Source organism: Eulemur rufifrons, chromosome 9 (assembly GCF_041146395.1).
Source record: "Eulemur rufifrons isolate Redbay chromosome 9, OSU_ERuf_1, whole genome shotgun sequence".
Lineage (NCBI taxonomy): Eukaryota > Metazoa > Chordata > Mammalia > Primates > Lemuridae > Eulemur > Eulemur rufifrons.
In genome coordinates, this window is record NC_090991.1 from 54,099,627 (window position 1) to 54,121,886 (window position 22,260).

The following is a 22,260-nucleotide window of genomic DNA, read 5'->3' on the forward strand; positions in this document are numbered from 1 at the left end:
CCCACACCTGCACGTGGGAGTCAGACATAGAAATAGTGACGTGGAAAATCTCCCAGCTTTTCTGGCTTAATATTTTAAGACATCATTACACACCTATTAGCTACCAAAAAGGAATAAAAAAATAAAACCCCACAAAGCTAGTGTCGGGCGGGGCAGAGTGGACATTTACAGCCACTCGTGCTGGGTGAACTACCAAGTGCCTCTCTGTGTCAGAGAAAACAGTATTCACGACGTAAGGCAGACTTCATTCGAGGGGGCTCCTACGATGGGTTCCGTAGGAGGGGAGAAGGTCAGGTGCATTCTCCTCCAGCCAGGACAGGCGGGCATTTGTAGCCGCAGAGCAGAGCGGCGTGGGTGGAAAATCACTAAGAAGAGACCTCAAGGGCAGAGGGATTCTTGCTGGACCAACTCAACAGGACTGTCGCTGAGAGCAGCCCCGGGTAACGAGATGTTGAGAGTGGGGGGTGATCAGATAGGATTCTCGCTGCACTGACCCGGCACAATTCTTGCTAAAACTGGACTAAACAGGCCAAGGACAGAGCCCAAGGTCAGGACCCTGAAGTCTCAGAGGAACCGGAGTCCCGACAGCCATCCAACTGTGAGAGCCGAGTGGCCCTTGCACCCCTTGTCCGATATCCCCTCCAGGTTCGTACCCCAAGGAAATCATGGAATGTAAACGAAGAAGAAAGAAGAGGGAAAAGTCAGTGACGCCAAGATATTCACAGCCGAAGGTCAGGACCCTGAAGTCTCAGAGGAGCCAGAGTCCCGACAGCCATCCAACTGCGAGAGCCGAGTGGCCCTTGCACCCCTTGTCCGATATCCCCTCCAGGTTCGTACCCCAGGGAAATCATGGAATGTAAACGAAGAAGAAAGAAGAGGGAAAAGTCAGTGACGCCAAGATATTCACAGCCGAAGGTCAGGACCCTGAAGTCTCAGAGGAGCCAGAGTCCCGACAGCCATCCAACTGCGAGAGCCGAGTGGCCCTTGCACCCCTTGTCCGATATCCCCTCCAGGTTCGTACCCCAAGGAAATCATGGAATGTAAACGAAGAAGAAAGAAGAGGGAAAAGTCAGTGACGCCAAGATATTCACAGCCGTGCGATTTTTTAGACAAAAGTTGTCGATAGCCCCAGATTCTGACAATGGGACCCTAAAAGGACAAAGGCTGGTAAACTGGTGGCACCAGGCCTGGCTGGAGCGGAGCTCAGCTCCCCCACGCGCTGAGGAGCCTCAGCCTCTCTCCGATTACTAGGGACTGAGTGGCAGAGAAAGCGCCAGAGACCCCGAGAGTGAGGGGGGGAGGAGAGGGAGGGACGGGGGGGAGAGCTGTGCACTGAGTCAGGGTCCCCCCACCCACCCTGCCATGTGCCCAGGCAACAAGAGAATCTCCCTGTTCCAACCCCGCTTTGTTGGAGGGTCCACGAGGCAAGGACACCCAGACCCCGCGCTCTCTCTGAGTGCCACGCACACTGAGAAGGCAGGCGCCACAGGGCGCTGCTCTGGGGCCGTAGGGTTCCCGCTCTGATCACCCCATCCCAGGGCCCCTTAACACAGGCAGAACAGGGACGAGGCGCCCAGCCTGGGGTTCCCCACGGACAAGGCCATTCTTGGGCTGAGCTGCTATTGCCCAGGCTGGGTCCTGGCTCTGGGACACCCACCCCACCTGCCCTGGACCAGGCAAAGGGCCCCCCCCCAAGGGCCCGTGGTGGGACCACCCTGCTCACCCCCACCCGAGTCCTCTGGGGTCAGAGTGAGCTGGGGCAGGTGGAAGGGGCTCCCTTCTCTGCTCGGAGCCCTGGGTCACCCCCGCCTTCTGGGAGGATGCCAGAGGATAGAGGGAGGGAAGGGGCGTGGAGCCTCCAGGCCTAGGCGGGCAGTGAAGGCTGATGCACGAGTCCATACCAATCCCCACACGTGCAGGCCGGGACCCGAGGGTGGCACCCACACCACGGTGGAATTCCCCCTCCCCAGCATGACGTCTCCACACATGCACAGATAAGGTCAGCCCAGGTGACCCTGGGACTTTGCTCTCCCCCGGCATGAGCCGGTCCCAGGCACCTGCCCGTCCACAGAGCCTGTGATGGGGCGCTCAGCTGTCCTGCTCGCGGTGGCTCTGGCCACCCTCCTGGCCGCCGGGGCCGCGGCGCCGGTGCACACGCAGGGCTCCCGGCGCAAGCTGCTCCTCGTGTCCTTCGATGGCTTCCGCTGGAACTACGACCAGGACGTGAACACCCCCCACCTGGACGCCATGGCTCGAGACGGGGTGAAAGCTCGCTACATGACGCCTGCCTTCGTCACCATGACCAGCCCCTGCCACTTCACCCTGGTCACCGGTGAGGCCCAGGGCCAGCCCAGCGCCCGGTGGGATGGGGGGGGGGGCGCCTAGTTCCAAGGAAGGGCCCCTGACTGGGAGGCAGGGCTCAGCCCCACCGCTGGTGACAACCGATGGAGGGCAAGTGACAACGCCCACCGGGGGTGGCGGGCAGGCCCTCTGGTTCCAGGTGGTGATGGCAGCAGCTCCCTCAGCCCTTCCCGTCCCCCCGCCCCCACCACAGCTGCCCGCCGTAGGCAGTACAGACGAGGGTTTTAAAAGGCCAAATAGCACAAAAGGTGTTGGGGAGCGAGAAGCAACCCCCACCCTCCCCAGGGGCACCCAGTTTCCGTGCATCCTGCGAATACACTGGGTCAGGGGCCTGGGGCTGCGCGACAAAGGCTCCCAAACTGGGCAGTGAAACCAGAACTCCCGGCTGTGCTCTGGGAGCCAGAAGCCCGAACCCTCTGGACGCTCCAGGGGAGGATCCTTCCTGCCTCGTCCGGCTTCTGGCATGTTCCTTGGCTTGTGGCAGCATTGCTGGGACCTCTGCCACTGTCTTCACTGGGCCCCTTCTCCCCTGTGTGTGTCTCTGTGTCCACGTTTCCTCTTCTCTCAAAGACACGGGCATCGGATGCGGGGCCGCGCCGCTCCGGCGTGGACTCACCTCACCCTGACTGATCACACCTGCAAAGCCCCTGTTTCCAATAAGACCGCATTCTGAGGTTCCAAATGGACGTGAATCTGGGGGACACTGTTCACCCCAGCACAAGCAGCTCATGCTCATGTCTGCAGCCACGCCCCCCCACGCAAACAGCGTGCGCAGCTCTCCGTGCGACGCCCGACTGCTGTGCTTCCCACGTCACAGGCGAGGCGGGTGGGGTGGGGCACGTCCTGCTCCTTTTACACCTTTCGAACCTAGTACCAAGTGCGTGGGTTTGCTACGCAAAAATTAATTTTAAAAAGAGCTCACGGGGCTCCACTTGGTTCATGTAAATCCCTGCCTAGGATTTCACTTCATATCCGGGCCATGATTTACTTAATTACTTTCCTCCCAGTGGCCACACAGGTCACCCCTAATCCTTCGCTAAAGTAAACCAAGCCGAGGCCGAGACCCACGCACGCGTCTCTGTGCCCACGTGCACGTTTCGCCGCAGGAAGAGCTCCGGAAGGTGGAAGTCGTTGCCAGGTCAAAGCACACGTGCCTGCTTGTTGCGAACTTGACCGCAGACCTTGGCTACTGCTGGGCGGTGCATGAGAACGTGCCCCCAACCCCACCCCCGCCGCCCCTGCCAGCTTCCCCACCCAGAGCACGGGGGACTGGCCTCGTGCAGCTGTGCCCTTCCGTCCCCACATCCGCCCACAGCTGCGGCCCCAGCCCTGCGCCTGTCCCTCCCACAGGCAAATACATCGAGAACCACGGGGTGGTCCACAACATGTACTACAACACGACCAGCAGGGTGAAGCTGCCCTACCACGCCACGCTGGGCATCACGGAATGGTGGGACAACGGCAGCGTGCCCATCTGGATCACGGCCCAGAGGCAGGTAATGCTGCCCCGACCACGTGGCGCCGCGAGGGCGGGAGGACAGGGACCCGGGCCCAGGCCAGGCCGTGCCCACATGAGATCACAGCAGGCTGGGGGATCAGGTGTGGGGCCGATGGGGACCCGGCCCTGGCCGGTCCTCCTTGGAGCACTGGGACCAAGAGGGATTGCTATGTCCTCCCAAATGGAGGGGGAACTGAACCCTTGGACCCTTCAGCACAGGGAAGACCACTGTGACTCAACAAGCAAGTATGTAACAATAAAACGGCCCTCCTAGGGCTGGACGGCTAAATTTTAAAGGGCCAAAGATAACATAAGAGGTGGCTTGTAGTGTTGAGCCCAGGAACCCACCAATTTGCCATGCCCTGGGGGCGTCCCAGCCTGGAGGTGAGGCTTCTAATCAACATAGTCCAGTGGAGGCTTCCGAGGGGAACCCCAAATAAACATGGGAACCTCTGCCCACCTTACAGCCAATGTATCCACCCACGTAGGAGTGCCCTCGCTCCAGAAGCATCTACACACACGCTCAGGGCTCCATCCGCCACACTTCACAGCAGACAGCCCGCCCAGACAACCTGGCGCCTCACGGTGCTCGACCCAGTGAAAGAATGGCCTAGGGGTGTGGGTGGGCCGGGGGACACGTGTGGACAGAGGGCTGGAAGGACAGATGGATTCTAAACAAGCAGCAATCGATTTATGGACGAATGACCAGGTGGAAGGGTGGAGGGGCAGGTGGACGGACAGGCAGACTCACGCCTGGACCAGAGGCCAGTGGGAAGGTGGGGCTGCAGGACAGAAGGGGACATGCTGGGTAGCGTGGCCCCCAGGCAGGAGCCCAGAGCCACAGCGGTGAGGAGACACGGCACGTCCGGGGCTGTGTTTACATCTGTTGTCTTGTTTAATGCTTGAGTCCCCTGGGCACCTGTTGTCCCCTCCATAGAATCAGTTTTGCCCCAGATAATGTGATGCTGCAGAAGATAAAAGCTGCATGGCCGCAGCCGGGAGGGGGAGAAAAGGAGGGGCAGGGAGACCACGTGCTCACAGGCGTGGGCTGGGGGCCGCGGGCGCCGGGGAAGCTGTGGCCCTAATGCTGTCTCGTCCTGACAGGGCCTAAAGACCGGCTCCTTCTTCTACCCCGGGGGGAACGTCACCTACCAGGGGTCGGCCGTGACGCTGAGCCGGAAGGAAGGCGTCCTGCACAACTACAAAAATGAGACAGAGTGGAGGGCGAACGTTGACACGGTGATGCAGTGGCTCACCAAGGAGGACCTGGACCTGGTCACACTCTACTTTGGGGAGCCAGACTCCACGGGCCACAAGTACGGCCCGGAGTCCCAGCAGAGGAAGCAGGTGGTGGAGCAGGTAGACAGGACCGTGGGCTACCTCCGAGAAAGCATCAGGCGCAACCACCTCTCGAATGTCCTCAACCTGATAGTCACATCTGACCACGGCATGACGACTGTCAACAAGAAAGCCAGTGACCTGATCAAGTTCCACAAGTTCCCCCAATTCACCTTCCGGGACATCGAGTTTGAGCTCCTGGACTACGGGCCAAATGGGATGCTGGTCCCCAAACCAGGGATGCTGGAGAAGGTGTACAGCGCCCTCAAGCATGCCCACCCTAGACTCCACGTCTACAAGAAGGAGTCGTTTCCCGAGTCCTTCCACTATGCCAACAACCCCAGGGTCACGCCCCTGCTGATGTACAGCGACCCCGGCTACGTCATCCATGGGGTGAGTCACCTGCCGGACGCACAGCTTACGGGGGGCTCCTCCTACTTCTGTAAAGGCATTCCCATTCCTAGCTAGGCCCCAATTTGAAGGGACACAGCTGTCACCACGTGACAGGAGTATGCACTTAGGGCTAGGTGTGGGACACCCAGCCAGGCGGGTGACAGGGCAGAGGCGGGCCAGCATGGGGAGTCTGCTCGCCCCTCAGCGAGAACCCAGGGTGCTGGGCGGGAAGCAAAGTCCAGACTGCGGAGGGAGACCCAGTGCGACCTCTGGGCTGCGTCCCACACTGGATGAAGGCAGGCGCAGCCTCGGGCTGTCTGCTGAGTCCCCACTTGCTTGGGGTCTCCATTTATTTCCGAAGATCCCTCTTTGGGGTGACTGATCTTTGGGGGCTCAGAATTCAGAGAAACTGAGTCTCAGAACCCTCCCGTCCCATGTTGGGATCCTCCACAAGGTCTCTGCCCGGGCGGGCACCGTCCCGCAGGGGTGCTGCAGAGAGAGCAGGGTAGTGGGGAGGGCTGGTTGCTTCCAGCAAAGACCCTGGACCCTGCCCCCTCCCCGGCAGAGAATTAACGTCCAGTTCAACAATGGGGAGCATGGCTTTGACAACAGACACATGGACATGAAGACCATCTTCCGGGCCGTGGGCCCCAGCTTCAAGACGGGCCTGGAGGTGGAGCCCTTTGAGAGCATCCACGTGTACGAGCTCATGTGCCACCTGCTGGGCATCGTGCCCGAGCCCAACGACGGGCACCTCAGCACCCTGCTGCCCATGCTGCGCCCAGGTGAGGGCTGTCTCTGTGTGCACACGTGTGCATGCGTGTGCACCATTACTCCTGTGACCGGCCTCCCCTTCCCCTCTCCCTGGCTTCTGGGAACAACTGAATCCCTCCCTGACCCCCACGAGCACCTGCCAGGGCAGGTAGGCCGAGCACCTGCTTGACATGCAGGTGCACAGAAGTGCCGGTCTGTCCTGGGCGGGCTGCCCTGCAAAGCCACCCCCTGGCTCCTGGATGGACACACCCTGCTGTCCACCATGGCCACCCAGGGGTCTCCTTCCTGGAGTCTTCCTCTTTCAGCCTCCCACGCACAACCCACCGATTCCCTGACCCATCTAAGGGGCAAAAGTCACCTGGGGCCTGGCTGGAGAGGGATAGACCTACTGAGCAGGGCTGTGAGGGGTCATGGCGGAGAAGGACAGTAGGACCAAGATGTGGTGAGAGAAGAAGTCCGGGTCTCATGGGAACGGTCAGGGATTACGTGGTCTTCCATGGAGGCGCTGTGTGACATGCTGCCCTTCCCTGCCTCACGGGTTTTCTGGCTTTCCTTAGAACCTGCTCCCTCGACCAGCGGAGCACCGACCCCACCACCCAGCGGAGCATCCACCCCCTTGCCCACTACAGGATCCACCCCCCTGCCCACTGGAGGGTCCACTCCCCTGCCCACTGGAGGATCCACCCCCCTGCCCACTGGAGGATCCACCCCGCTGCCCACTGGAGGATCCACCCCGCTGCCCACTGGAGGATCCACCCCCCTGACCACTGGAGGATCCACCCCGCTGCCCACTGGAGGATCCACTCCCCTGCCCACTACAGGATCCACCCCCCTGCCCACTGGAGGGTCCACTCCCCTGCCCACTGGAGGATCCACCCCCCTGCCCACTGGAGGATCCACCCCCCTGACCACTGGAGGATCCACCCCGCTGCCCACTGGAGGATCCACCCCCTTGCCTACTGGAGGATCCACAGCTCTGTCCACTGAAGGATCCACCCCCCTGCCCACTGGAGGATCCAGCCCCCTGCCCACTGGAGGATCCACCCCCCTGCCCACTGGAGGATCCAGCCCCCTGCCCACTGGAGCATCCACCCCCCTGCCCACTGGAGGATCCAACCCCCTGCCCACTGGAGGATCCACCCCATGGACCACTGGAGGATCCACCCCCCTGCCCACTGGAGCATCCACCCCCCTGCCCAGCAATGGATCCACCCCCCTGCCCACTGGAGGATCCAGCCCCCTGCCCACTGGAGCATCCACCCCCCTGCCCAGCAACGGATCCACCTCCCTGCCCACTGGAGGATCCACCCCCCTGCCCACTGGAGGATCCACCCCCCTGCCCACTGGAGCATCCACCCCCCTGCCCATTGGAGGATCCACCCCCCTGCCCAGCAACAGATCCACCCCCGTGACCACTGGAGGATCCACCCACGACCCGACTGGAGGATCCACCCCCCTGCCCACTGGAGGACCCACCCCCCTGCCAACTGGAGGATCCACCACCCTGCCCACTGCAGGATTCACACGCCTGCCCAGCAACAGATCCACCCCCGTGACCACTGGAGGATCCACCCACGACCCAACTGGAGGATGCATTGTCCTGCCCACTGGAGGATTCACCCCCCTGCCCACTGGAGGATCCACCCCCCTGCCCAGCAACGGATCCACCCCCCTGCCCACTGGAGGATCCAGCCCCCTGCCCACTGGAGCATCCACCCCCCTGCCCAGCAACGGATCCACCCCCCTGCCCACTGGAGGATCCACCCCCCTGACCACTGGAGGATCGACCCCCCTGCCCAGCAACGGATCCACCCCCCTGCCCACTGGAGGATCCACCTCCCTGTCCATTGGAGGATCCACCCCCTTGCCTACTGGAGGATCCAGCCCCCTGCCCACTGGAGCATCCACCCCCCTGCCCAGCAACGGATCCACCCCCCCGCCCACTGGAGGATCCACCCCCCGGCCCAGCAATGGATCCACCCCCCTGCCCACTGGAGGATCCAGCCCCCTGCCCACTGGAGCATCCACCCCCCTGCCCAGCAACGGATCCACCCCCCTGCCCACTGGAGGATCCACCCCCCTGCCTACTGGAGGATCCACCTCCCACCCCACTGGAGGATCCAGCCCCCTGCCCACTGGAGCATCCACCCCCCTGCCCAGCAACGGATCCACCCCCCTGCCCAGCAATGGATCCACCCCCCTGCCCACTGGAGGATCCAGCCCCCTGCCCACTGGAGGATCCACCCCCCTGCCCACTGGAGGATCCACCCCCCTGCCCAGCAACGGATCCAGCCCCCTACCCACAGGAGGATCCACCCCCCTGCCCACTGGAGGATCCACCCGCCTGCCCAGCAACGGATCCACCCCCCTGCCCACTGGAGGATCCACCCCCCTGCCCACTGGAGGATCCACCTCCCACCCCACTGGAGGATCCACCCCCCTGCCCACTGGAGGATCCACCCCCCTGCCCACTGGAGGACCCACCCCTCTGCCCAGCAACGGATCCACCCCCCTGCCCACTGGAGGATCCACCCCCCTGCCCAGCAACGGATCCACCCCCCTGCCCACTGGAGGATCCACCTCCCACCCCACTGGAGGATCCACCCCCCTGCCCACTGGAGGATCCAGCCCCCTGCCCACTGGAGCATCCACCCCCCTGCCCAGCAATGGATCCACACCCCTGCCCACTGGAGGATCCACCCCCCTGCCCACTGGAGGATCCAGCCCCCTGCCCACTGGAGCATCCACCCCCCTGCCCACTGGAGGATCCACCCGCCTGCCCAGCAATGGATCCACCCCCCTGCCCACTGGAGGATCCACTCCCCTGCCCACTGGAGGATCCACCTCCCACCCCACTGGAGGGTCCACCCCCCTGCCCACTGGAGGATCCACCCCCCTGCCCACTGGAGGACCCACCCCTCTGCCCAGCAACGGATCCAGTCCCCTGCCCAGCAACGGATCCACCCCCCTGCCCAGCAACGGATCCACCCCCCTGCCCACTGGAGGATCCACCCCCCTGCCCAGCAACGGATCCACCCCCCTGCCCACTGGAGGATCCACCTCCCACCCCACTGGAGGATCCACCCCCCTGCCCACTGGAGGATCCAGCCCCCTGCCCACTGGAGCATCCACCCCCCTGCCCAGCAACGGATCCACCCCCCTGCCCACTGGAGGATCCACCCCCCTGCCTACTGGAGGATCCACCTCCCACCCCACTGGAGGATCCAGCCCCCTGCCCACTGGAGGATCCACCCCCCTGACCACTGGAGGATCCACCCCCCTGACCACTGGAGGATCCACCCCCCTGCCCACTGGAGGATCCACCTCCCTGCCCATTGGAGGATCCACCCCCTTGCCTACTGGAGGATCCAGCCCCCTGCCCACTGGAGCATCCACCCCCCTGCCCAGCAACGGATCCACCCCCCTGCCCACTGGAGGATCCACCCGCCTGCCCAGCAACGGATCCACCCCCCCGCCCACTGGAGGATCCACCCCCCGGCCCAGCAATGGATCCACCCCCCTGCCCACTGGAGGATCCAGCCCCCTGCCCACTGGAGCATCCACCCCCCTGCCCAGCAACGGATCCACCCCCCTGCCCACTGGAGGATCCACCCCCCTGCCTACTGGAGGATCCACCTCCCACCCCACTGGAGGATCCAGCCCCCTGCCCACTGGAGCATCCACCCCCCTGCCCAGCAACGGATCCACCCCCCTGCCCAGCAATGGATCCACCCCCCTGCCCACTGGAGGATCCAGCCCCCTGCCCACTGGAGGATCCACCCCCCTGCCCACTGGAGGATCCACCCCCCTGCCCAGCAACGGATCCAGCCCCCTACCCACAGGAGGATCCACCCCCCTGCCCACTGGAGGATCCACCCGCCTGCCCAGCAACGGATCCACCCCCCTGCCCACTGGAGGATCCACCCCCCTGCCCACTGGAGGATCCACCTCCCACCCCACTGGAGGATCCACCCCCCTGCCCACTGGAGGATCCACCCCCCTGCCCACTGGAGGACCCACCCCTCTGCCCAGCAACGGATCCACCCCCCTGCCCACTGGAGGATCCACCCCCCTGCCCAGCAACGGATCCACCCCCCTGCCCACTGGAGGATCCACCTCCCACCCCACTGGAGGATCCACCCCCCTGCCCACTGGAGGATCCAGCCCCCTGCCCACTGGAGCATCCACCCCCCTGCCCAGCAATGGATCCACACCCCTGCCCACTGGAGGATCCACCCCCCTGCCCACTGGAGGATCCAGCCCCCTGCCCACTGGAGCATCCACCCCCCTGCCCACTGGAGGATCCACCCGCCTGCCCAGCAATGGATCCACCCCCCTGCCCACTGGAGGATCCACTCCCCTGCCCACTGGAGGATCCACCTCCCACCCCACTGGAGGGTCCACCCCCCTGCCCACTGGAGGATCCACCCCCCTGCCCACTGGAGGACCCACCCCTCTGCCCAGCAACGGATCCAGTCCCCTGCCCAGCAACGGATCCACCCCCCTGCCCAGCAACGGATCCACCCCCCTGCCCACTGGAGGATCCACCCCCCTGCCCAGCAACGGATCCACCCCCCTGCCCACTGGAGGATCCACCTCCCACCCCACTGGAGGATCCACCCCCCTGCCCACTGGAGGATCCAGCCCCCTGCCCACTGGAGCATCCACCCCCCTGCCCAGCAACGGATCCACCCCCCTGCCCACTGGAGGATCCACCCCCCTGCCTACTGGAGGATCCACCTCCCACCCCACTGGAGGATCCAGCCCCCTGCCCACTGGAGGATCCACCCCCCTGACCACTGGAGGATCCACCCCCCTGACCACTGGAGGATCCACCCCCCTGCCCACTGGAGGATCCACCCCCTTGCCTACTGGAGGATCCAGCCCCCTGCCCACTGGAGCATCCACCCCCCTGCCCAGCAACGGATCCACCCCCCTGCCCACTGGAGGATCCACCCGCCTGCCCAGCAACGGATCCACCCCCCTGCCCACTGGAGGATCCAGCCCCCTGCCCACTGGAGGATCCACCCCCCTGCCCACTGGAGGATCCACCCCCCTGCCCAGCAACGGATCCAGCCCCCTACCCACAGGAGGATCCACCCCCCTGCCCACTGGAAGATCCACCCGCCTGCTCAGCAACGGATCCACCCCCCTGCCCACTGGAGGATCCACCCCCCTGACCACTGGAGGATCCACCTCCCACCCCACTGGAGGATCCACCCCCCTGCCCACTGGAGGATCCACCCCCCTGCCCACTGGAGGACCCACCCCTCTGCCCAGCAACGGATCCAGTCCCCTGCCCAGCAACGGATCCACCCCCCTGCCCAGCAACGGATCCACCCCCCTGCCCACTGGAGGATCCACCCCCCTGCCCAGCAACGGATCCACCCCCCTGCCCACTGGAGGATCCACCTCCCACCCCACTGGAGGATCCACCCCCCTGCCCACTGGAGGATCCAGCCCCCTGCCCACTGGAACATCCACCCCCCTGCCCAGCAATGGATCCACACCCCTGCCCACTGGAGGATCCACCCCCCTGCCCAGCAACGGATCCACCCCCGTGCCCACTGGAGGATCCACCCCCCTGCCCACTGGAGGATCCACCCCCCTGCCCACTGGAGGATCCACCCCCCTGACCACTGGAGGATCCACCCCCCTGACCACTGGAGGATCCACCCCCCTGCCCAGCAATGGATCCACCCCCCTGCCCATTGGAGGATCCACCCCCCTGCCTACTGGAGGATCCACCCCCCTGCCCAGCAATGGATCCACCCCCCTGCCCACTGGAGGATCCACCCCCCTGCCCACTGGAGGATCCAGCCCCCTGCCCACTGGAGGATCCACCCCTCTGCCCAGCAACGGATCCAGCCCCCTGCCCACTGGAGGATCCACCCCCCTGCCCAGCAAAGGATCCACCCCCCTGCCCACTGGAGGATCCACTCTCCTGCCCAGTGGCCAGCCCCTCTTGGTGATGGGACTGCTGGGGGCTGTGATTCTTCTGGCCAAGGTCACATAATGCCTCACTGCTCAAGGTCAGAGTCCCAGAAGGCTCTGGGTTGGGTGCCGCCATGCTCCCTGTTCCTCTATGCTGATGCCCCTGTTACCGACCTAGGCAGCCAAAACATCGCTGCCAGCCCCTACCCGGCCAGCGGCTCCAACTGGACTGGCTGCCAGCAAGAGACTAGAACCTTGAAGCAGACCCCTTCCAGCCTCTCTGCTTTAGTCTTAGAGGTGTCTTTCCAAAGCAGACAGCGGAGAGCAATCTCACCTTCCCCCCTGAAGTCAGAACCCTCCTCAGCCTCTCGCTGGACCCGTGGCCTCCCCTGCTCCCTGCCACGGTCTCTGTACTCCACCGGGGACAACTTAGAAGCCGTCGCGTGGCGTGTGGGCAGGGGACAGCCGCCGGGGCTGTGGTTCTGGAAGGCTCTCCCACTTGCCCATGGACAGTCCACCCTTGTTTTCCGGTCTGTGCAGTCACAGCCTCTGGCCAAAGCAGAAGAAAGTCACTCATTCATTCTGAAAATACATAATGAGCCAACTCGGTGTCAGGCTCTGGTCTGGACTCAGGGCTACACAGTGCACAAGACAGTCCCGGCCCTGCACTCTGAAGTTGGTCATTGAGGGGCTGGAGCAGGCAGGAAATACAAAGTGACCGGATGAACACACAAGATAGCTCAGACGGTGATGATGGCAGGGAAAAGATGAGACCACGGACAGAGATGGCACCGGGGCTGGAGCGGCCTCTCTGAGCAGGCGATGTGGGGTGGGGGATGAAGGGCGAGAAGTGACATGCCACAATCAGGCTCAGGAGCACGAGATTCCAGGCCAGGGAAGAGGCAGTGAAAGGCCCCACAGTGGGGCTGGTTTAGCCGTGCTTCCCGAGGGGACACAAGGCCAGCATGTGTGGAGGGTAAGGGAGGACGGATAGAACGTGTGCTCCCACAGTGCAGAGGCGGGAGGTTGTTTTACGTGCAGCAGGAGCCCCCAGATGAGGTGACACAGGGTCTGACGTCGATGATTAAACGAGTGATCTGACCACTGGCAGGACACAGAAATGGGAGCAGTTTGGGGCCAGTTAGGAGGTGGCTGCAGGGGCCCAGGCGGGACATTCCAGTGGCAGAGGCGGGGGCGGTGGAAAGAGGAGAGATTTGGGATACCTCAAAGTGGCACAATGCCCAAGGTTTGGGTATGTACGGGTGAGGGGTGAAGAAAACAGAAACTAAGGATGGGTCTGAGGCTTGGGTCCTGGGAAATTTGGTGATGAGCAGAGTCACTTACTAAGATGTGACAATGTTGGGGACCGGAGTTCTGTTTGGGCCTCGATCAGTCTCTGACGCCCACCAATCGTCCCAGGGGGCAGTTGCTGGGCAACAGGTGGTGCAGGTGAGTCGGTGCCCAGGGCTGCGGGTGGGCTGGCAATTTAAACTTGAGCCCTGTTGACATATGATGGCGTTTCAAGCTGTGGGACCAGAGAGAGCCCCTGGCCAGAGGGTGTGGGTTGAGAAGAGGTGGGTGACCATCCCGCTCACTGAGAGGTGAGGCTGGCTCGATGGCGGAAGCCGGAGCTTGTCCTGTCACCGAGTCAAGAGAAGAGCATGCTTCAAAGAGGAACGCGGAGATCTGTGTGGCAGGGAGGGGCATTCACGGCCAAATGCCAGCACTAGAAAGGACCCAAAAGATACTGTTGCCCCCCCCCCCCATGCAGACGACGACACTGGATCCCAGAGACGTTTGCTGACTAGTCCCAGGGTACCAAAGGTGACAGAGCTGTCGCCAAATGCTGACCTTAACCCCCGGGTGCTGAGTACTCCTGGCTACAACGCTAACCTCTCCTCGCTTGAAGCGAGTATCCCGGCACCCAGCGGGAACGCAGTGAGATTTCCACGGCGCTGGAGTCCGCGACCACCGCTCTCCACATAATCGCCGGGTGGACTCAGAAAACGTCACTCTTCAGACTTCACATGTAAGGAAATCGAAGCATTGAACAGGGAAGACACGCGACTCTCCACGCACAGCCGCCCGGGTCTTCCCCAGAGGGACGGCGACAGTGGGGTGCTACAAACCAGTGCTCCAGGCCAAAAAAGCCCAGATCTGTTGCCTCTGCCCTCATCCGCGGTGTAAATGCTCCCGCTGCCGCCCATTTTGAGCTACCGAGGTCACCAAACACAAAGCTGGGAAGAAAGTGGCAGACGTGGCTTCCACCGGCAGCATCTGCGGCCTGGGCACACGGCCAAGGGCTGTGCGTACAGCCCCACAGCTCAGACTGGAAACTTCAGTACCTGCCCCGAGTCACCAGAGCACCCGTGGCAAACGCAGGCCTTTGTTGTGGCTCAACAAAGCCCTCCTACCCCACCAGAAGAGCAGGCAGAACAGGGAGGGTCCCCCTCTCCTGGGGTCTGCACGCTGCTGCCACACCCCTCTGGGCCCTGGCAGAAAGGTCTAGAGCCTCCAACACCGTTCCCCACCCCACGCCACCCCTGCACCCACCTGTGCCCCCGAGGACCAGCTGAGGGTCGGGAACTCCCACAGGAACGCTGTCCAGCCGCCCACGGGACCGCCCCCCACACACACACACCCTGTTTCCACGACCCCTCCTCTCCTCCCGCCTACACTGGGCTTGTTCTCCCAGGAAGGCTCCAGCCCGCTCTTGCCGTGACGCTCCCCGGACACGGACCGACCTGCCTCTCCCGCTTTTCCCAGGCCACACGCCGCCCTGGGCCACTGTCCCCGCAGCGCCAGCCCCTGCTAGGCAGCAGTGGCGCTGGGAACTAGCCGGGCCGTCCGGGATTAGGGCTCGGCGCGCAGGCCCCTCCCGCTTCTCCTCCCCGCCCCTCCCCCTCCCGCCCGCACACCCGCCCTAGTGGCGCTGCCGTCGGCGGCCACGCGGGGACGCGCGCGAGCCCTGCGGACGCGGGTCGGGCCTCGGGAGGGACGCGGCGGTGGCCGCCCTGGACCCTGGTCCCGGCCCGGCCCGGCCAGGCACAGAGCACCCGCGGGGATGCAGGACGAGTCCGTCCCTGCCCAACGCACGGCGGCCAGGTCGCGACAGCCACCGTAGGGCGATCGATGCTTTTCCCAAAGTCTGTGGTTTCCTGACGGTGCTCCCCTAGACGGTCAAAAACGTGGGGACCGTCACTCACTGCTGGGGGTCCCTGGGAGGGCAGCCAGTCCCGGGGAGAGGGCGGGCTTCACGCCAGCAACCAGGGGAAGGAATGCGGGGGCTGTGCGAACGACGGGAAGCAGCGTCTCCCAGCACGCGCTCTGCAGGAAGTAAGAGAATCAGACAGTGGAAACTGCGAACACTGCCCCATCGACCCGGCGTGGCCCCCGCCAGCAAAAGCGACGCTTTCCCACCTGTTCTCCCGGACGCTTTGAGTACCGAACCGCTGCAAGGATTGTGCATCCAAACCGTTTCTGAGAGCGTGGGCTTTGGAGCCAGACACACTCACGTTCCAGCCCCCTCCCCCACCCAGAGGCTGTGGCGTTGGGTGGAAGGGGTTAACCTCCCCCAGCCTCAGTTTCCTCATCTGAAAAAGTGGATAAGCAAGAAGGAGAGGGCGGCTGCCCTGGATTAGAGGCTGAGGCTGCCCCAGGCAGGCGCTCCCTGAACCTGGAGGACTGACGTCCTGCTTGGGGAGGTGCTGGGTCTGCCAAGTGAGCTCTGAGAACCAACCCCGCTGTAGCAGACACGTCCTCTGAAGCATGCGTTTGTCAGGATCTCCGCCTGCCCCCCCCCCCCCAGGAAGCCTCCCCTCCCCTTCCTGGGTCTTTTGCTTCTGCCTGGGCCTGGGCTCGCCCAGCCTGCAGGATCCATCCCCACCTGCCCGCAGCCGCCTGACAGCCTGCCCAGGGCTGGAGTCCTGCCTGCACCTGAAACGCCTGGTCTTTGGCTCATGGGCCGCCCCCCCACCGGCCAGTAGTTCTCCTGGAAGGACACCCTCACCCCACTGCCTGCAGCCACACCCCGGGGCCCCGCCAGCCTGCCACTGATCCTGCTCTGACTCTGTGGCTGGGCCCGGCCCTCCCCGGACAGGCCCAATTCCTGTCGTGTCCCACCTGGCTGGAGACCAGGTAGAGTCCATGTTGACGTCATCAGAGCAGGGAGCACTCACAGGTGCCAGCATAACCACCACAACCCCGGTCCCCCAAAGAAACCAGCCTTGCCCTGAGACCCACGAGCACCACATCTGTGCGCTCAGCCCCTGTAGTCTACCTTCTGGGAACCGGGCCAGCAGACACGGTGGTCACTGCTCTTGACTGGCTCCATCAAACTGGAAAAGAAAAGACAGAGAAAGAAAGAAAGAAAGAGGAGAAGAGAGAGGAAAAGAATCTGTTCTGTCTCACATTAAACATGCCTTAATCCAGACGTCTGGTGTCATAAGGGCACCACCACAAGAGTCCCGGTGGCTGGCAGATGACCCACTGGATGAGCTGCCTATGTCAGGAACACGGGGGCCAATTGTCCTACCAGTGCAGCGGGGGGCGGGGAGGGAGCATCACCCTGAGAAGCACATCCCTGGTTCAAACCCACTGTGACGCTCACCAGCTCTGCAGCTCTGTGGCCCTGGGCAAGCTGCTACCTCTCCGGGCCTGTTTCCTCCTCTGTAAGATCAGGAAGGGTAGCAGGACCTGTCGCATGGGGTGTGCTCAGTGTTTACGTGAGTTAATATTAATATTTGCAAACTGTCCGGAACAATGCCTGGTCCATGGGAGGCCTCCGTGTTATAAAGAGATGGAGGGCCGGGTGCGGTGGCTCACGCCTGTAATTCTAGCACTCTGGGAGGCCAAGGCGGGTGGATTGCTCAAGGTCAGGAGTTCGAGACCAGCCTGAGCAAGAGCAAGACCCCGTTGGCCAGAAAGAAATTATCTGGCCAACTAAAATGTATATAGAAAAAAAAAATTAGCCGGGCATGGTGGCGCATGCCTGTAGTCCCAGCTACTTGGGAGGCTGAGGCAGTAGGATCGCTTAAGCCCAGGAGTTTGAGGTTGTTGTGAGCTAGGCTGATGCCATGGCACTCACTCTAGCCCGGGCAACAAAGCAAGACTCTGTCTCAAAAAAAAAAAAAAAAAAAGAGATGGAGTGGTGATTACTTTGCATGAAATAGCCAGAAAGTCACAAACACACCCCTTTTAAATCCCTTTGTTTCTCTACCACAGTTTTCTGGCTGATGAATCTAAGTCTTAGATGCCTCTCTTTTCAGCAGGGAGAGAGACACCAGGCTCAGAGCTCCGGTGAACAACAGTATAAGGATGGCCCGTTACAGCAGTTTTATTTGCACAGTATTTGTTTTATGATTATCTTCAATTAGGATTAGAGCTACTGGTTTTCATTTACATCTGTTACTTAGGGATTTTTTTCCTTTTAAAATTAACTTAAGGAAGTTGAGACCAGTCTCTCTCCCCAGCTGCGGGACCCTGTTGCAGTGGTCCCTACAGCTATAGCAATGGTCCTAAACAAAATCTTTTTTAATTAAATTAAGTATCAAAGCATGAGTTGATTTCAAGAAAAGTGTTGACTAAATAATAGTGCAGGTGGCTGGTGGGCATGACAAAATACATGAAGGAGGTTGGCCGATAGCAAATCTGCTGGAGGTTGCTGGGGCTCCTGCCTGCCTCCACTTCCTACTAACCATGGTGTCAGCCCTGGAAGCTTCTAGAAGGCAGCATTTGGCTTCCTCATGGCCAGTATCCAACCATTGCCCCCAGGCTTCTCTGCAGAAATGTGCCATTTCCCAGGTGTGCTGCGCCCTTCCTGGCTACCAGTTGGCTGAGTTCAGGACAGTACTAAACGCTGACGTTGCAATTTGCTGAACAGTGCTCCTTTTATTACCGGCCCAACTGAAACAGATTCCGAAGAAAGACACAGCTGAAATAAAGCTGCACACCGCATTCTGGAGCAACTTGAAAATGACTGGGAACGAGTCACATTTATACATCGTCCACACACAAATCTCCGTCAACCCAAAGCCTTCTCTGAATTTAGCCAGTGCAGGTGCTGGCAGTAAGGCATAAAACATCCGGGTATTGACCGGGGTGGTCCTTGCATGGCAGGGTGTGCACCACTGGGACGCAGAAAGCCTCTTTTGTCGGGGGGCCCCGCCCCTTCAGAGTTGACTCTGCATGCTGTCACCAGGAGGCGGCGCTCGCGGGCTCCTCAATGCCGCTTGAAGCCTTTCTCAAGCAGCTTCCCAAGCAGTGAGAGGAATTCAGAAACTCCTGTTCCTCCAGCTTCTCCTCCTCCTCCTCTGAAATAGCTTCAGCCCTGCTCAGATCCAGCCTGGGGTAGTGGTCAAGTACTATTTAAGAGTTTGCTCAAATCTTAGATGGAGCCCCAAATGAGAACTGGCAGTTCAGAGAAGGGAACTAGAACTTTCAGGACCAAGTTTTTGGGTATCCCTGAGGGGAGGGATCACGTAGCCCTCAGGATCACCTTGCTAGATCACACAGGCACACACACGCTCTGAACTGGTGGGGCTGGGGCCAGCCTGGGAACCTGCATTTCTGACCAGTGCCTCTGATGCTCTGGCCTGGGTACCACACTCTGGAATCCTCGAACTTCATGAAGGTTATAAATAAACGAGTGCATGAGTGAATGAAAGCTAGCGAGCCCCGCCTCCTCGTGTTACACGGGGCTGCTCTGGGCCGCAGGTGGGAGCCGAGCACAGGCATGTCCAAGTTCAGTCCCAGTGCGCCTGGCCCGCCCTTTCCCAAGAGGTGCTACCTGCTTACGCAAATCAGCCGGTTCCTTCAGAACCCTCGGGGACCAGCCTGTGTCAAACGCGGGGCTCCCTCCAGTTCACTGTCATTCTTTTCTCGTGTCCCGACCCAACACCCACAGGAGAACCTGCAGGTACGTATGACCAGACGACTCTGCTAGCAGTGCCGCCCGGGGTCCCTTGAGGCCTGGGTTTCCCCATCTTTAGAATGGGCAGGTTCACGTGCCACGAGTGGGGTCCTAAGAGCTGCCGCCGTCCCGCTGCTGCCACCTCACAATAAGTGCTTCGCAGGGGGACTCACTGGGAAAGAAACAGCAGGAATCGCTCTGCCCGCTCTGCCCCCGGCCCCAGGCCTCCGGAGGACCTGAGTGCTGTCCGGCCCCCCAGGCAAGCAACGGGGACCCTCCCTGGCGCCGCACCAGGAGGGGTGTCAGCGGGAGGGATGACACGCAGCGTTGTGTCCCGGGACAGCCCAGGTCTTCCGCGGGTTTCTTCGGGTTGAGGGGCTTCCCCTCCCCCACGCCCGCCGTCTCAGGTGCGCGGCGCCCCCCCCAACACCGCGGTGGCAGGAGCATCTGTTGCCATAGTTACCCGCTGCTCCACTCTGCTAGCAGCGCCAGGTTCCGGCGCCGCCGGCGGCCAGCGCCACCACCACAGCCCGCTAAGCCGAGAGAGTCGGACGCAGTGGGACCGGGGCACGGGAAGCCCGCGCACGCCGCATACCGTGACCGACCTGTCGCAGCGCGCAGCACACTGTCACACTCCATGCACGCTCGTACACGCCGCATTCCCATCCCCCACACCACACCACACGCGCGCGCACGTGGCACATTTACGCACACTCCACACGTGCTGCACACACCGCAGGCACCCGCCACTGTACACGGCACACCGCATCCCAGCCGCACACGCCACACGCACCGCACACGCCGCGGTACTGCACACGCCACACCACAACCCCCACGCACACCCACTCGGGACCCCGACGCGGGAGGATGCCAGTCGGAACAGGCCCTGGGGGCTGCTTTCCCTGGCAGAGGCCGCAGCCGGGGCGCACGCGGGTGGGCGCACGCGCAGCAGGCTAGTGCCGCCCCTCCCCTCGGTGACCACCCTGCCCGCAGGTTCCTTGCCCTCTCGGGGCCGGCCCTGCGCGGTCACCTCTGCGGGCGCAGTGGGTTCTGGCCCGAACCCCGCGGCGACGTGGAGTCCAGCGCAGTCGCCCCGGGGCCCCCTTCCCGCATCCAGCCTGGAGCCTCGCGGCTGCCAGAAGCACCCAACACCGCCCCCCCAGGGCCTGGCGCCACCGGCCGGGGTCGGAGAGTGCTCCCGTCTGGGTTCACGTTCTGGGGGCGCGTTCCTGGAAGGGCCGGTGAGAGGCTGGGCCCCGGGACCACATCCCACCCCCGACCTTGGGCAAGCCTCCATCCCAACCCCTGTCGCTCTTGGAGGTCGCCCCTCTACCCCCCACCCCACGCGCTGGAGGAGGGGAGAGGTGGGGAACCGCGGGGTGGGGAGGGACCCCGACCCCTTTGGCAACCCCGGGTCCCAAGAGAGCGACCCTGAAGGCCCGGAATAGCTTCCGTCTGGAGAACCTAATGGGTCCATTTTTCGGTTTTGTTTTTGGCGATAGATCACTGTGTAGCTTTTGCCTTCCATCTCTGAAGTTCTAAAAGCGGACCGACACAGTCCTAAGAAAACTGGCCCATTACCATGTACCAATTTATAAGAACAAGTTGTCTCATAATCTGCACCAGTAAAAATGAAAAACAGGATAGACTGGGGCTGACTCTGTCTCAAATAACAGGTAACATCCGTCCAGTGGCACGTGAACCATCTGAACAAATACAGTCCCACTTATTAAGACATGGAGTCTGACAAAGATTTAACTCTCACATATATATAATAAACATATATCAGAGTTTTAATATATTTATGCTGGTTTGATCAATTGATTAATTGCATTAATCACTCCATCCAGAATAAATTTAACACTGAGAGCCTTAGGATCATGGGAGATAAAGCATTTTAAATTTAAATTGTGGTTTATATATCAATATTTCTAGACATGGTCTAATTCTAAAAGAATTTACTTGGTGTGCATTTTTAAAGACATGGGTTAATATCTTTTAAAAGTTTGAATAAATTATGTGCCCATTCTTCTTGCAGAGATGTACGCTTGGGTGATCAGTGAATTACTTTCAAACGTAAAAATATTTTTATTAAAATAAAGTTCTGGGGAAGAAATGAAATAGAACCCAGAGGTGGAGAAGAAAAGAATCAATAAGAACTTGTCCTTGCATTGGGTGCTAGTGGAGATCACATTGCTACATTATTTACATTTTATTTGATACGTTTAAAAGAATTGCCCAGGGAAAACTGGAGGCAGATGCATTTAGAAAAACAAAGTTTGATTGCAAAGTGTGCAAAGGAGTCAGACTTCAGAAGTACTGGCTCACCAAGTACAAAATCCAACAAGTATGGAAAAGGGGAAAAATCACAAAAGAAACAAGGTTACCAAATTCACATTCATCTGTCCCTGGTGGGCAGCAGCGACTCTCTATGCTGATTATGCTAATCCTAGAGGCCAGGGCACAGGATGAAAAGAGCAAAGGTCACAGCTAAAATTCTTGTTATGGTACAGAGTCCAGGTCCACAGGAAGTTGTTGAGGTTTATTATTGTGGACTCTGGTTTTTGGTTTATCTCAGGGTGCAAAGAGGTTTGCTGGTTCCGTTTGCTTTTGACTAGGGAATTGTGACTTGCTCGATGACGTTGGAAGTGGGATAAAATGTCAGGTTTCGCTTCTATAGAGTGAGGAGCAGTTTCATTTTTTAAATCTCAAAATTTACAATACACTGGAAATCAAAATCACATACTTTGCAATGTTGTAAACTTATTGGTGAAAAAACTGTAGCTGTTAACCTTTAAACGGTGCCAAATTACATCTAATTTTTCAAAATTCTTTTTAAGGGCTCTGTGGGCAAAGAAGCTTGGAGGCCACGGACAGGGGCCAGCTCCCTGCGGGACAGATGAGGAAACTGAGGCTTAGAAGAGGAGAGTGGCTGGTCCGCTGCCGCGCGAGTTGGTGAGAAGTGAGTAAGGGCCAGCCAGCAGGGAGAAGATGCTCCCGGAGTCAGTCATTAGGGAAATGGAAATCAATGCCACCCTGAGATGCCACTTCA

The 22,260-nt window shown here is 60.9% G+C and overlaps 1 protein-coding gene across 1 annotated transcript; it reads left to right on the forward strand.

Annotated features, from left to right (window-relative positions):
- Positions 1 to 2,000: 2,000 nt before the first annotated feature.
- On the forward strand, positions 2,001 to 20,656 carry ENPP7 (ectonucleotide pyrophosphatase/phosphodiesterase 7). Its single transcript, XM_069483174.1, has 7 exons — positions 2,001 to 2,332; positions 3,712 to 3,857; positions 4,964 to 5,590; positions 6,156 to 6,375; positions 12,250 to 12,371; positions 13,718 to 13,747; positions 19,616 to 20,656. Exons 1-7 carry the CDS (start codon positions 2,080 to 2,082, stop codon positions 20,654 to 20,656), a joined length of 2,439 nt encoding a protein of 812 aa, XP_069339275.1. The 5' UTR covers positions 2,001 to 2,079.
- Positions 20,657 to 22,260: the final 1,604 nt, after the last annotated feature.